This window comes from Theropithecus gelada, chromosome 7a (genome assembly GCF_003255815.1).
Source record: "Theropithecus gelada isolate Dixy chromosome 7a, Tgel_1.0, whole genome shotgun sequence".
In the NCBI taxonomy this organism is placed as follows: domain Eukaryota; kingdom Metazoa; phylum Chordata; class Mammalia; order Primates; family Cercopithecidae; genus Theropithecus; species Theropithecus gelada.
Genome location: NC_037674.1, coordinates 39,325,298 through 39,341,383, shown reverse-complemented (window position 1 = coordinate 39,341,383; position 16,086 = coordinate 39,325,298). Strand labels below are relative to the sequence as shown.

Below are 16,086 nucleotides of genomic sequence, written 5' to 3'. Positions count from 1 at the left end.
GTCTCTCTTCACCCTTTCACCTTCCCCCTTCCTGCCATTGATGTGTTGGAAAACTAGGCCACTTGTCCTGTCTCACAGTCTGGATTAGACTTTTTCCTTCCTCATGGTGTTCTTTAACTCATTCCTCTGTTCCCTGTATTTCCTGTAACTAGTAGTTAGATCTAGAGGAGATACCCTGCCTATTGGCGCTGTCCAATAGAAATGTAATGTGAACCACATACATAATGTTAAATTTCCTAGTTGCCACACTGACTAAACAAAAAGAAATATGTGAATTGATTTTAATAATATTTTTATTTAAAATTATTAATGAGATATTTTACATTCTATTTTTCAAACTAAGTCTTCAAAATCCAGTGTGAATTTTATACTTAGAGCACATCTCAACCTCTTTTTTTTTTTTTTTTTTTTTCTTTTTGAGACCGGATCTCACTCTGTTGCCCAGTATGGAGTGCTATGGCACAATCACGGCTCACTGCAACCTTGACCTCACCTCAACCTCCTAAGTAGCTGGAACTACAGGTGCACATCACCTTGCCTGGCTAATTTTTGTATTTTTTGTAGAGACAGTGTCTCACTATGTTGCCCAGGCTGGTCTTGAACTCTTAGGCTCAAGTGATCTGCCTGCCTCAGCCTCCCAAAGTGCTGAGATTACAGGTGTGAGCCACTGTGCCCAGCCCACATTTCAATTCTTATGCAAAACAATGCAACAGTTAAAGTGAAATGCAGTTCTACTAAAACAATAAAGTTGTATTTAATGGAAAATATTTTATACCACTTCAGTTTTTGAATTAGAATAATTAAAATTAAATCAAAATTAAAATTCAGTTCCTCTATTACACTAGCCACATTTCAAGTGCTCAGTAACCACATGTGACTAGTGGCTACTCTATTGGACAGCACATATCTAGAACATTTTCATCATTGCAGAAAGTTCTGTTGATAGTGCTGAACAAGAGGCTTAAGCAGATTTAGGTTCCATTTTTTAAGTCACAGCATATCATAGGTATTGCTGTGTACTTCCTATTGCACTATTTTATGTCCGGTTGTTCTATTTTTCATGACGCTAAGATTACTGAGTGGGTCCAAATGTGCTTCTGGAAATGTTTAAAGAAAGGAGAAGGCCGGGCGCGGTGGCTCAAGCCTGTAATCCCAGCACTTTGGGAGGCCGAGACGGGTGGATCACGAGGTCAGGAGATCGAGACCATCCTGGCTAACACAGTGAAACCCCGTCTCTACTAAAAAATACAAAAAACTAGCCGGGCGAAGTGGCGGGCGCCTGTGGTCCCAGCTACTCGGGAGGCTGAGGCAGGAGAATGGCGGGAACCCGGGAGGCGGAGCTTGCAGTGAGCTGAGATCCGGCCACTGCACTCCAGCCTGGGTGACAGAGCGAGACTCCGTCTCAAAAAAAAAAAAAAAAAAAAGAAAGGAGAAAAGAAGATTTTGATGCTCTTTATTTAGGATGGACTAGGGGGCAGGGAATGATCCCCAAAGTTGGATCAGAGCCATTTTAGCCATATAAGAATGATCTGGAGCCGGGCGCAATGGCTCACACCTGTAATCGCAACACTTTGGGGGCTGAGGTGGGCGGATTGCTTGAGGTCAGGAGTTCCAGCTTGGCCAATATGGTGAAACCCCATTTCTGCTAAAAATACAAAAATTAGCTGGGCGTGGTGGTGCATGCACCTGTAACCCCAGCTACTCGGGAGACTGAGGCATGAGAATCAGTTGAACCTGGGAGGCAGAGGTTACAGTGAGCTGAAATCACATCACTGCGCTCCAGCCTGGGCAACAGAATGAGACTGTCTCAAAAAAAAAAAAAAAAAAAAAAAGAAAAAGAAAAGAATAATCTGCAATACTCAGTATGCTGTAGTGGTTGACAGCTGTTCTGCCTGGGTTTGAATCCTGACTGTATTTACTAGCTATGGGACTGTAGGCAAGTTGCTTAACCTCTCTGAGCCTTTGTTTATTTAAGTGTGAAATAGAAAAGTGATAGTCCTTAGATCATAGGACATTGTGATGATGAAATGAGATAATGTGCATAAGGCATGTAACACAGAGTACGTGTTCAATGAATATTAATTACTATTATTATGTTGTCATAGTAAAAATACAGGTTTTAAGGCCTCACTGCTGGAGAATCTAATTTGTTAAAGTCTATGGTGGGATCTGGAAATCTGCATTTTTTTTTTTTTTTTTTTTGAGACGGAGTCTTGCTCTGTTGCCCAGGCTGGAGTACAGTGGCCGGATCTCAGCTCACTGCAAGCTCCGCCTCCCGGATTCAGGCCATTCTCCTGCCTCAGCCTCCCGAGTAGCTGGGACTACAGGCGCCCGCCGCCTCACCCGGCTAGTTTTTTGTATTTTTTAGTAGAGACGGGGTTTCACCATTTTAGCCAGGATGGTCTCGATCTCCTGACCTCGTGATCCGCCCGTCTCGGCCTCCCAAAGTGCTGGGATTACAGGCTTGAGCCACCGCGCCCGGCCGGAAATCTGCATTTTAAAACAAGTTCTCCAAGTGATCCAAAGGTCCTGGATCCCTTGGCCTAGAACCCTTCCTGAGATCTTTCCCTTCGGGCCCTTGGCTTTATTTCAGCCCCAGCAGAGCACATGCTGGCTGGATACCCCAGCTTCTGTCAGAGGATTGTAAACCAGAAATTAAATTCTAAGCCCCCCAACTGAATAGACCCCTCTGTCAGCCAACGGGATTCCAAAGTAAACCTGAAAAACTTTCAGGCCATGATGGGAAGAGGGGTTGGACATGCCTCATTATACTCTCCGCCCATTGAAATTCGGGCACAAGTGACCAACATTAATATAAAAACAGTGAACTTAAGACTAACAAAACAGACTCTTTGCAGCAATAAGATAACAAATTCCAGCCTGACTCTACTATAACATCACATGACAAATAGCAGGCCCTGAAATAAATAGAAGTATTTTACCCTAATAAATCTTTTGACATATTTTGAAGTGGCCCTGCAACGCTGACTCTTCTGGGAAAAATCTATATTCTCTGGAGAATCTCTGTTCCTTTCCATGTCTTTTTCTGATCCTGAAGAGATTAGCTGAGAGTCTAGCACCTTTTAAGAATGTGAATAGTAAACATTTGCCATCTATTGCCTCCAAGGGCAGCCACCTGTGAGACTTCGTTTACATAATAAAAACTTTGGTCTCCATAACCCTTGTCTTAACTCAGACACTCTTTTCTTTTTCTTTTTTTTTTTTTTTTTTGAGACTGAGTCTGGCTCTGTCGCCCAGGCTGGAGTGCTGTGGCCGGATCTCAGCTCACTGCAAGCTCCGCCTCCCGGGTTTACGCCATTCTCCTGCCTCAGCCTCCCGAGTAGCTGGGACCACAGGCGCCCGCCACTTCGCCCGGCTAGTTTTTTGTATTTTTTAGTAGAGACGGGGTTTCACCGTGTTAGCCAGGATGGTCTCGATCTCCTGACCTCGTGATCCACCCGTCTCGGCCTCCCAAAGTGCTGGGATTACAGGCTTGAGCCACCGTCAGACACTCTTTTCTATTGATTCTTTTGATAACAACCAATTGCCAATCATAAAATCCATCTATGACCTAGAAGCCCTCCCAACTCCCTATCCTCACCTTCAAGTTTTTCCACTTTTCCAGACGGAACTAATGTACACCTTACATTTATTGATTGATTCAGCCTGTAACTTCTGTCCCCCTAAAATGTATAAAATCAAGCTGTTACCCAACTACCTTAGGTACATGTTCTGAGGACCTTCTGGGACTGTGTCACGGGTCTTGGGCACTCGTATTTGGCTCAGAATAAACATCTTTAAATATTTTACAGAGTTTGACTCTTTTTGTTGGCAGAATAAACAAGCCCAAGTAGGGTTACCAGATTTAGCAAGTAAAAACCTATTTTTTTTTTTTTTTTTTTTTTTTTTGAGACGGAGTCTCGCGCTGTCGCCCAGGCTGGAGTGCAGTGGCCGGATCTCAGCTCACTGCAAGCTCCGCCTCCCGGGTTCACGCCATTCTCCGGCCTCAGCCTCCCGAGTAGCTGGGACTACAGGCGCTGCTACCTCGCCCGGCTATTTTTTGTATTTCTTAGTAGAGACGGGGTTTCACCGTGTTAGCCAGGATGGTCTCGATCTCCTGACCTCGTGATCCGCCCATCTCGGCCTCCCAAAGTGCTGGGATTACAGGCTTGAGCCACCGCGCCCGGCCGTAAAAACCTATTTTATCTGGCAATCCGAAATCTCAGGGGAGATTTTTTTTGCTCTGTCACATCAACTATAGGATGCAAGAATGTAGAGTGTGAAAAAGTAGTATCAAGCATCAAAAGTAGTATTCTAGAGTCTTTAGAGATTAATATAATTAATGGGGTCTTCTGCTTAAGTTAGGGGCCATACTTCGATTCTCTTGAACCCCATAAAGGGGCCATCTTTTATAAAATTAAAGAAAGGGGGCTTTGGGGGCTGTCTTGCCCAATCTGCTTTTTTTGTATGTAATGAAACCAGGTCCTGCCTGGAGAAGGGAAATGAGTTGTCTAAGGTCAGTGGCAAGGCTGGAATGGAACCTAGGTCTTTAGTTTCTGGCACAGCATTTGTTCCTCTTTGTCATCTGCCTTAGTTCATTCAGATTCTGGCATTCTGTCTCTGCCCCCCCAGCCCAATTAATGTCCTTCTCAAATGTAAAATGCATTCCTTCCATTCCAATAGTCCCAAAAATCTTAATTCCAGCATCAACTCCAAAGTTTAAAGTCCAAAGTCTCATCTAAATATCTAAATCAGACGTGGGTGAGACTCAAGGTGTGATTCATTCTGAGGCAAGCTGCTCTCCAGCTGTGAAGCAATGACATCAAACATGTCGTGTACAAAATATGATGGTGGGACAGGCAGAGGATACACATTCCCATTCTAGAAGGAAGAATGGGAAAGAATAAAGGAGTGACAGGCTCTGAGCCAGTACAAAACATTGAGAATAATCTTTGGCTCAATGCTCTGCCCTCCAGGCCCACAGGAGTGGAATGGAGGTCTTGCCCCTGCAGCTTTGGGCAACCCTACCCATAAGGCTTTGCTCTCCAAGCATTGACCCCCACCCGAAAGGCAGTCCTCTGCCCAGGGGCCCACCAGCTCCCTTAAGGCATCTTTTGAAATCCAGGAGAAGGCAGCCACACATCCACCAGCTTTGCTTGGCACAGAGCATGCCACACTGTTGCCCTCCAGGAGCCACACCTGGTATGTCTGAGGAGTGTGGCAACAGAGTTTGGAGAACAAAGCCCACAATGTGAGGCAGCACTGGGCAGTGGAGGCTCCTCCTTTGATATCATTCTGCCTCTAGGCTCTGGCACTATGAACCTGTGATGGGAGGGACACCCCTCTTTTCACCCCCATGATCTCTGAAATGACTTCAGGGTCATTCTTCCATTGTCTTGAACAATAGGTCCTGGCTTCTATTTAGATGGCTGACTAATCCCCCTATTGTCTTGATGAATAGCACCTGGCTTCCCTGAGAGTCATATTAATCTTTTTATCAAATGGTTGCTTGGTCACACCTTTGTTCTTTCCCAAACAGGGTTTCTTAGTTTTTCCAATATGAGGAGACTGAGAATTTTTCATACTTTTAAGCTTTCTTCCCTTTGAGTAATAATTTTGTCTTTAAACCCTTTTTTTTTCACATTTTACTATAAGTAGTCAAGAGGAACCAGGACACTCTTCCAACACTTTGCTTAGAAATTTCCTCAGCCAAGTATTCCATTTTTATTGCTTACAAGTTCTACCTTCTACAAAACACTAGGGCACACACACAATTCAGCCACATTCTCTGCTACTTTATAAGAAGGATGTGCTTTCCCTCATTGACCAGACCAGTAACATGTTCCTCATATCCATCTGAGACATTATCAGAATGGCCTTTCCATCTGTATTTCTACAAATATTTTGTTGATGACCACTTAGGTATTCTCTAAGAAGATTGAGAATCTCGGCCGGGCGCGGTGGCTCAAGCCTGTAATCCCAGCACTTTGGGAGGCCGAGACGGGCGGATCACGAGGTCAGGAGATCGAGACCATCCTGGTTAACATGGTGAAACCCCGTCTCTACTAAAAAAAATACAAAAAACTAGCCGGGCGAGGTGGCGGATGCCTGTAGTCCCAGCTACTCGGGAGGCTGAGGCAGGAGAATGGCGTGAACCCGGGAGGCGGAGCTTGCAGTGAGCTGAGATCCAGCCACTGCACTCCAGCCTGGGTGACAGAGCGAGACTCCGTCTCAAAAAAAAAAAAAAAAAAAAGAATCTCCTCTCTTTGTGATCCCTCACCAGAACCACCCTTACAGTCCATTCCTTCGTGGCAATGTAGGCTTTTTCTAGTTGGCACCCCAAACCTCTTCCAGCCTCTACTTGTTAGCTGATTCCAAAACAGCTTCCACATTTTTAGGTTACAGTAGCACTCCATACTTGGTACCAATTTCCTCTCTCAGTTCATTCAGGCTGCTGTATAACACAATAACCATAAACTGGGTGGCTGACAAACAACATAAATTTATTTCTCACAGTCCTGGAATCTGGGGAGTCTAAGATCAAGATGAAGGTTCACTCCCTCATAGATGGCTGTCTTTTGACTGTAACTTCACATAGTGCAAGGGGAAAGTGAGCCCTCTGGGGTCTCTTTTATAAGGGCACTAATCTCATTTGTGAGGGCTCTGACTTCATGACTTAATTACTTCCCAAAGGCCCTATCTCCTAATACCATCACCCTGGGGGTTGGAATTTCAAAATATGAATTTGGAGGAACACAAACATTCCGGCTAAAGAATCTGCTTGTTTTTGTCCCCTGCCATCTCAGGCATATTGGGGGGAGAGGGCAACCTTCAGGGTGACTGGGACCAGGGCCTAGAGTGGGAGCAGAGGCCCTTCTGACAACATCTCCAGAGTGATTCCTGCCCTTGTGATCCAAAAGAAAACAAAGCAAATAGAAGCAAAGTCAGTCCCTGGCACTGGTCAGACAGACAAAGTCCCAGACATAAGCAAGGGGGATTCTGCCATACGAGGTCCCTGGGGGATCAGGATCAGGGCTTGCATCCATCAGCCCAGCCTCATGACATGCAGAGCTGACTGGGCCTGGGCCTCCCCTCCCCCCGCTGGTGTTTTACAGAGTGTCTGGAGGAGAGCTCTTCGATTTCCTGGCCCAGAAGGAGTCCCTGAGTGAGGAGGAGGCCACCAGCTTCATTAAGCAGATCCTGGATGGGGTGAACTACCTTCACACAAAGAAAATTGCTCACTTTGATCTCAAGGTCAGTAAGGGGAGAAAGAGAAAAGAATCAAGTTTACGAAGAAGAGGCTTAGTCCCTCCTGGTGTCTTTCCCAGGATGGGCCCAGTGCCCACCAGTGCTCCTTTCTCATCTTACAGTGAAAAACCCTGAGCTTCTGGGAAACAGATGATGCTACAGAAATGTCCACCTTCTCAGTTTCATTTCTCATAACGGTTTTCTGCACACAGGAGCTGACTGCAAGAAGCTCCTTAAATCAGACTTCAGGCACCTTATTTATTTCAGAAGGCGGTGTAACGCTTTCTAAATAAGTAGACCAGTGACAGGAAACTTGAAACCAAACACCTTTCACAAGACTGAACTTTTCAATAACAAAGAACTAGAAGTGTTTGGAGGATTGCTGAAGTTGGCTGACTCACCAGACCCTTTCACAGTGCAGCCTCCATCATCCCTTGACCAGAGCTTGTAAATCCCGGAGCCCAGGGACCGCTGGCTGCCCTCCCCCACTCACCACCCCGACTCTGCTCCAAACTGTGGCCATAAAACTGCTTCTAGGGATCACTGATCTTTTGTGGTAACTGGTATTCAGGATTGAGAAAGTTCACTGTGACCGCATAGGACTTTATAAAGCAAGAATGTGGTCAAAGTAGAAGGACAGTTCCCTTAGTAACTGAGCTCAGTTGCATAGACTGATGAACCTATATAGATACTTATGTGTAAATGTCCTCTAACTTGTGATCAATTCTATGACCTGTTTGCTGGGGAGATCCCTTCATTTTTCTATCCAGAAATCCCTGTGGTCTTTCAAGCATGGTGCTGGGTGCCTGGGTATTGCTGCAGATACAAAATTCACTGAGGCCCTGTCTGAGATTACTTCCTCTTTTCCAGGGACCTTGGTGTAAGAGATAGAAAAACCAGCAACTCTAAGTACTATGCTAGAAGGAAGCCCAGGGTGGGTGGGGAGGCTAAAGGAGAGGACATCTAAGTCCAACCAGGGTATCAGAGAGGACTCCCTGGAAGAAGTGCTATTTACTTGAGTTCTGAAGGATTGGCAGGAATTAGAAGAAGGGAAGGGCCTTCTAAGGAAGAAAGGCCAACAGAATACATGGTCACAAAACAGCGCAGTGCATTCAGGGAAGTACAGGCACAGGAAGTGTGTGCTGAGTGTCTGGGAAAGAAGCCGGGAAGAGTGCAGGAGGCAGACACAAGAATCTGGGAGCTAAGCCAAGGAGCTTGCACTTTACCCTGAGAGATAAGGGTTCCAGTGAGCAGAGAAGTGAGGTGAGCATGGACATGTTTCAGAACGATCCCTCTGGCTGGGAGAACAGACAGACTGGAGACAGCCTGGAGGCTGGGGCTCAGCTAAGAGGCTAATGCAATAATCTAGGTAAGATGTGAGGAGGGGACAGAGTCAAAATCTTTTGCAGAGGTCAATCTGAGGATTGATTAGGTGCCTAATTAGAGGTAGAGATGAAGGAGGGGACAGAGTTCTGGATGACACCCAAGTTCTGGCTTGTGCCCCTGGCCCAGAGAGGGTCTGGCATGTCCATTGTCTCACAGTGGCTATGCCAGGGCATGGGCTCAGTTCCTATATGAGTCCCTACCCCGCTCTTACTCTACTCTGCCTGATGGGGTGACCTTCTATGAGTCCCCTTAGCATGGTCCCCCTTCCTTATGGTGATTGTCACTTTTTTTTTTTTTAAATAGAGGCAGTCTTGCTCTGTCACCCAGCTGGAGCACAGTGGCGTGATCACAGCTCACTGCAGCCTCGACTTCCTGGGCTCAATCTATGCGCCTGCCTTAGCCTCCTGAATAGCTGGGACTAAAGGCATGTACCACCATACCTGGCTAATTTTTGTATTTTTTTGTAGAGGCAGGGTCTTGCCATGTTGCCCAGGCTGGTCCTGAGCTCCTGGGCTCAAGTGGTCCACCCACCTCAGCCTCTCAGAAGTGTTGGGATTACAGGCATGAGCCACTGCATCTGGCCATGATTGTCACAGTTTTTTGGTGGCGGGGAGACAGGATCTCACTCTGTTGCCCAGCTGGAGTGCAGTGGTGCGATCTCAGCTCACTGCAGACTTGACCTCCCAGGCTCAGGTGATCCTCCCACCTCAGCCTCCCAAGTTGCTGGGACTACAGGAACACGCCACCATGGCCGGCTAAATTTTGTATTTTTCGTAGAAATGGGTTTTTGCCATTTTGCACAGGCTCGTCTGGAACTCCTAGGCTCAAGCAATCTGCCCACCTCAGCCTCCCAAAGTGTTGGGACTATCAGCATAAGCCACTGCTCCTGGCTGTCACAGTATTTTTTAGTACCTCCAACAGAAATCTTCCAGAGTTTTACTGAGGCGTCACGGGTAAAAATTGGGGTCACCGAGGATGGTGAGGCCTGGGCAGGCCTTTGGACCTCAGGGTGGTAATAGCAGGAAATGGTCTTCCTTGATTGCACCTGTGTGGCCTTCCTGGTGCTGCTATAGACAATTGACTTGTTGTTTTCTTGTGTCTTTGCTGGCTCCAGGAGACCAGCTTCAAAATGGGCTCCTTTGTCTTTTCGCGAATGGGTCTGGTAGGAGGAGTGGCTGGAGCCCAGCAGGCACCAATGACCGCAGCAGGTTCGTGATGTTTGGCTTGCCTTTATGGCAGCTCACTGTGGTGGGGAGAGTTAGCTAGGCTTGGAGTTAGCCAGACTGGGTTATCATATACCATGATACACCTGAACCTCAGCTTTTCAGCTTCAGTGCAAATAATAATATCTACCTGGCAGAGTTGTAAGTGTTAGAGAGAAGAAGCATTAAGTGCCAAATATGGAATAGGTGCTCTGTAATAGTAGCTGTTATTGTTATTCCCCTTCTCAGAATAGAGGAAAAAGGAAAGAGAACTTTTGTTACAGTGTTTTGGGCCCCATAGACTAGGAAAACAAACCCCGTGAGTACAGTTCTGTTCATAAATTGCCCAGCAGAGAGCTGAGTTGGTTGCTAGATAGAACTGCTGGCGAGGGCTGGTAAGGCTCTGGGCCTAACCTGGACAATTTCCATGACCTGGAAACGGTCTGGGTTCTCCCTGGATGCATGTGAGGTGAGGATGCTGCTAGTCCCCACCATAGCCAGGTATCCTTAGAGTTGTGAGGACTTGAGCTTTCTGATTCTTCCACCCATGGGTCCCTTGGCCTAGGCCCACCTGGGCAACTTCAGGAAGTGATGAGTAGCTGAAACTCAGAAGGATTACCTCATGATTGGGTAGATGTTTCCTGGAGCCAGAATGTGGGTATGCATGCCTCCTGGCTGGAACATTCTGTCAACTGGAGGGGATCATGCAATTAAGATCTAGCTGGTAGCTTAGAGGAGGCCTCTTGGTTCTGTGTTGTTTCCCACCATATAAAATCCACATTTTTCTTCCTGATTTTCATTCTCCATGATGGACTTTCACTTTCCTCTCCTGCTTATATTCTGTTACTCCTTGCCAAGCTCAGGGTCCTTACTGCCCAAGGAACACAGCCAGCATGTTGTCTCCACACCCTTACCAATAACCTGTTCTCCATGCACACCTTCCAGCTTGAAGGGGCAAGTAATGGAAGAGGATTCACTGTCTTGCCTGCCTTTGGAATGTGAACAACCTCTCTTCAACTGGTATTTGATCAGCTCCTCCTATGTTCAGCCATTGTGCAATGGATAGTCAGGCTCTGTCCCTGCTCACCACATGCCCCTAGCCTGGTTGCAGGGAGCAGACAAGTAGACAATTTTTTTTTTTCTTTTCGAAATAGGGTCTTGCTCTGTCCCCCAGGCTGGAGTGCAGTGGCACAATCTCGTCTCCCTGCATCCTCCACCTCCTGGGTTCAAGTGATTCTCCTGCCTTAGCCTCCTGAGTAGCTGGGAGGACAGGCTCCCGCCACCACGCCCAGCTAATTTTTGTATTTTTAGTAGAGACAGGGTTTCACCATGTTGGCCAGGCTGGTCATGAACTGTTGACCTCAGGTGATCCCTGCCAACCCCACCTTGGTCTCCCAAAGTGCTGGGATTATAGGCATGAGCCACCATGGCCAGCCCGAATGGACAAATTAATATGAGATAAGCAATATTGGTAAAAACAGGAGACAGAGCAAGATGACCAAATAGAAACCTTCACTGATCATCCTCCCTGTAAGAACACCAAATTGAACAGCTATCCACGCACAAAGAAGCACCTTTATGAGAACCAAAAATCAGGTGAGCGGTCACAGTACCTGGTTTTATTCATTATTTTATTTTATTTTATTACTATTTTTTTGAGACCGAGTCTTGCGCTATTGCCCTGGCTGCAGTGCAGTGGCATGATCTCGGTTCCCTGCAAACTCTGCCTCCTGGGTTCATGCCATTCTCCTGCCTCAGCCTCCCGAGCAGCTGGGTCTACAGGCGCCTGCCACCATGCCCGGCTAATTTTTTTGTATTTTTAGTAGAGATGGGGTTTCATTGTGTTAGCCAAGATGGTCTTGATCTTCTGACCTCATGATCCGCCCGCCTCGGCCTCCCAAAGTGCTGGGATTACAGGCATGAGCCACCGTGCCCAGCCCACAGTACCTGGTTTTAATTTCATATCACAGAAAGAGGCACTGAAGAGGGTAGGAAAGACAGTCTTGAATCATCTACACCACCCTTTTCCCATCCTCTGGCAGCAGCCGTGTTGCATGGAGAAGGAACCTGTGCACTTGGGAGAGGGAGAGTGCAGCAATTGTGGGACTTTGCATTGAAAGTCAGTGCTACCATGTCACAGCAGAAAGCAATACCAGGCAGAACCCAGCTGGTACCCATGGAAGGAGCATTTAGACTAGCCCTAGACAGAGGAGAATCACTCATCCCAGTGGTCAGAACCTGAGTTCCAGCAAGCCTTACCACTGCAGACTAAAGTGCTCTGGGTTTCTAAGTAAACTCGAAAGGAAGTTTAGGCCGCAAGGACTGCAATTCCTGGACAAGTCCTGGTCCTGTGCTGTGCTTGGAGCCAGTGGACTTGGAGGGTACACCTAGTAAGACATCAGCTGGGATGGCCAAGGAAGTGCTTGTACCACACCTCCCCTACCCCCAGGCAGCACAGCTTGCAACTCCGGGAGAGAATCCTTCCCTCCACTTGAGGAGAAAAGAGGGAAGAGTGAAGAGGACTTTGTCTTGCAATTTGGATACCAGCTCAGCCACAGTCAGATGGGGCACAAGGCAGAGTCTTAAGGACTCCATTCCAGGCCCTAGATCTCTGACAACATTTCTAGACACTCCCTGGGCCAGAAGGGAATCCACTGCCTCGAAGGGAAGGACCCAATCCTGGCAGGATTCATCACCTGCTGACTAAAGAGGCACTGGGCTCTGAATAGTCAGCAGTGATATCCAGTGTATCACTCAGAGACATGCACTCAGAGACATGCTGGCTTCAGGCATGACCCAGCACATTCCCAGCTGTGGTGGTTAAGGGAAGAGGCTCCTTCTGCTTGAGAAAAGGAAAGGTAATGATAAAGGGGACTTTGTCTTGCAGCTTAGGTACTAGCTTGGCCACAGTGGGGTAGAGAACCAAGTGGGCTCTTTGGGTTTCAATTTCAGGCCTTAGCTCTTGGACAGCATTTCTGGACCTACCCTGGGCCAAAGGGGAGCCCATTGCCCTGAAGGGAGAGTCATAGGCCTGACAGCCTTCACCACAAGCTGACTGAAGAGCCCCGAGGCCTTGAATGTACACTGGAAGTAGTCAGGGAGTACTTGCCATAGGCCTGGGGCAGTGGTGGCCATGGGGAGAGATGCCTCTGCTTATGGAAAGGGGATGGAAGAATGGGAAGGACTTTGTCTTGTGGCTTAGATACTGGCTGGGCCACATTAGAATAGAGCACCAGGTAGATTCCCAAGATTTCCAACTCTAAGCCCTGACTCCTAGATGGCATCTCTGGACCACCCAAGGCAGTGGGGAAGCTCACCACCCTGAGGGAAGGACACAAGCCTGGCTGGCTTTGCCACCTGCCTATTGTAGAGCCCTAGGGCCTTCAGCAGACATAACTAGTAGCCAGGCAGCTGTTATAAGCCTTGGGCAAGACCCAGTGCCATGCTGGCTTCAGGTCTGACCCAGCACAATCCCAGTGGTGGTGGCCACAGGGGTGCTTGTGTTACCCCTCCCCCAGTCACAGGGAGCTCAGTACAGAGAGAGACATCATTTGTTTGGAAGCAAGTAAGGGAAGAGAACAAGAGTCTCTGCCTCATAAACCAGATAATTTTTATAAATCTTCAAGGCAGTACCTTTACAAGCCTGCAAGAACCACAGCATTACTGGGCTTGGGGTGTCCTCTAATGCAGATATGGCTACAGTGACCAAAAACTTAGGTTACAACATTTACTCTTCAGATATCTGGAAAGCCTTCCCAAAAAGATGGGTACAAACAAACCAAGACTGTGAAGACTAGAATAAATACCTAACTCTTCATTGCCCAGACATCAGTAAATATCCACAAGCACCAAAACCATCTAGGAAAACATGACTTCACCAAATGAACTAAATAAGACACCAGGGACCTATCCTGGAGAGACAGAGATATGTTACCTTTCAGACAGAGAATTCAAAATAGCTGTTTTGAGGAAACTCAACAAAAATCAAGATAACACAGAGAAGGAATTCAGAATTATATCAGATAAATTAAATAGATTGAAATAATTAAAAAGAATAAAATTCTGGAAGTGAAAAATGCAGTTGATGTACTGAAGAATGTGTCAGAGTCTCTTAGCAGCAAAATTGATCAAGCAGAAGAAAGAATTAGTGAGCTTAAAGACAGACTATTTGAAAATACACAGTCAGAGGAGACAAAAGAAAAAAAAAGAACAAAGCATTCCTATAAGATCTAGAAAATAGCCTCAAAAAGGCAAATTTAAGAGTTATTGACCCTAATGAGGAGGTAGAGAGATAGAGGTAGAAAGCTTATCCAAAGGGATAATAACAGAGAACTTCCCAAAGCTAGAGAAAGATATCAATATTCAAGTACAGGAAGGTTACAGAACACAAAGCAGGTTAAACCCAAATAATAATTAAACTCCCATAAATTAAAATGAAGACATTTAATAATCAAACTCCCAAAAGTCAAGAGTAAAGAAAGGATCCTAAAAGCAAGAGAAAAGAAACAAATAACATACAATGAAACTCCAATATGTCTGGCAGTGGACTTTGTAGTGGAATCTTACAGGCCAGGAGAGGGCCAGGAGAGGGTGGCATGACAAGTGCTGAGGAAGAAACCTTTATTCTAGAATAGTATATCCAGCAAAAATATCCTTCAAACATGAAGGAGAAATAAAGACTTTCCCAAACAAAGAAAATCTGAGGATGTCATCAATACCAGACCTGTCCTACAAGAAATGCTAAAGGGAATTCTTCAATCTAAAGGAGAAGGACATTAATGAGCAATAAGAAACCATCTGAAGATGCAGAACTTGTAATATTAAGTACACAGCAAAACACAGAATATCATAACACTGTAATTGTGTGTAAACTACTTGTATCTTGAGTAGAAAGATTAAATGATGAACTGATCAAAAATAACGACAACATTTCAAGACAGTACAATAAGATATAAATAGTAGTGAGGAGAGAAAGTTAAAGTGTAGAGTTTTTACTAGTTTTCTCTTTGCTTGTTAGCTTGTTTATGCAATCAGCATTAAGTTGTCATCAGTTTAAAATAATGGATTATATGATAGTATTTGCAAGCCTCATGGTAACCTCACATCAAAAAACCTACAGCAGAGACACAAAAAAATAAAAAGCAAGAAATTAAAACTTACCACCAGAAAAAAATTACCTTCACTAAAAGGAAAACAGGAAGGAAGGAAAGAAGGAAAAGAAGACCACAAAACAACCAGAAATGAAAAAGCAAAGTGGCAGGAGTAAGTCCTTACTTATCAGTAATAACATTGAATGTAAATGGACTAAATTCTCCAATTAAAAGAGGTAGATTGGCTGAATGGATTAAAAAACAAAAAACAGTTAAGAGGTTCCAATATGGCTGAATAGGAACAGCTCCAGTCTGCAGCTCCCAGCATGAGCGATGCAGAAGACAGGGGATTTCTGCATTTCCAACTAAGGTACCAGGTTCATTTCACTGGGGCTTGTCAGACAGTGGGTGCAACCCATGGAGCAGGGTGGGGCATTGCCTCACCCGGGAAGCACAAGGGGTCAGGGAATTCCCTTTCCTGGCAAAGGGAAGCCGTGACAGACGGTACCTGGAAAATCCAGACACTCCCACCCTAATACTGCGCTTTTCCAATGGCCTTAGCAAACAGCACACCAGGAGATTATATTCCACGCCTGGCTTGGAGGGTCCCATACCCGCAGAGCCTCACTCACTGCTAGCACAGCGGTCTGAGATTGAACTGCAAGGCAGCAGTGAGGCTTGGGGAGGGGCTTCTGCCATTGCTGAGGCTTGAGTAGGTAAACAAAGTGGCCGGGAAGCTGGAACTGGGTGGAGCCCAGCACAGCTCAAGGAGGCCTTGCCTGCCTTTGTAGACTCCACCTCTGGGGGCAGGGCATAGGTGAACAAAAGGCAGCAGAAACTTCTGCAGACTTAAACGTCCCTGTCTGACAGCTTTGAAGAGAGTAGTGGTTCTCCCAGCACAGAGTTTGAGATCTGAGAACAGACAGACTGCTTCCTCAAGTGGGTCCCTGGCCCCAAGTAGCCTAACTGGGAGAAACCTCCCAGTAGGGGCCAACTGACACCTCATACAGCAGGGTGCACCTCTGAGAGGAAGCTTCCAGAGGAAGGATCAGGCAGCAACATCTACCGTTCTGCAATATTTGCTGTTCTGCAGCCTCTGCTGGTGATACCCAGGCAAACAGGGTCTGGAGTGGACCTCCAGCAAACTCCAACAGACCTGC

General features: G+C 46.3%; 1 protein-coding gene across 1 annotated transcript in view; it reads left to right on the top strand.

Moving 5' to 3' along the window:
* The window catches only part of DAPK2 (death associated protein kinase 2), a 128,723-nt gene that overhangs the window by 69,452 nt on the left and 43,185 nt on the right, over window positions 1-16,086 (top strand). Inside the window, exon 4 of the mRNA XM_025390397.1 lies at window positions 7,116-7,254. Within this exon, the coding sequence (XP_025246182.1) occupies window positions 7,116-7,254 (139 nt within the window). The remainder of the gene's footprint in view (window positions 1-7,115; window positions 7,255-16,086) is intronic.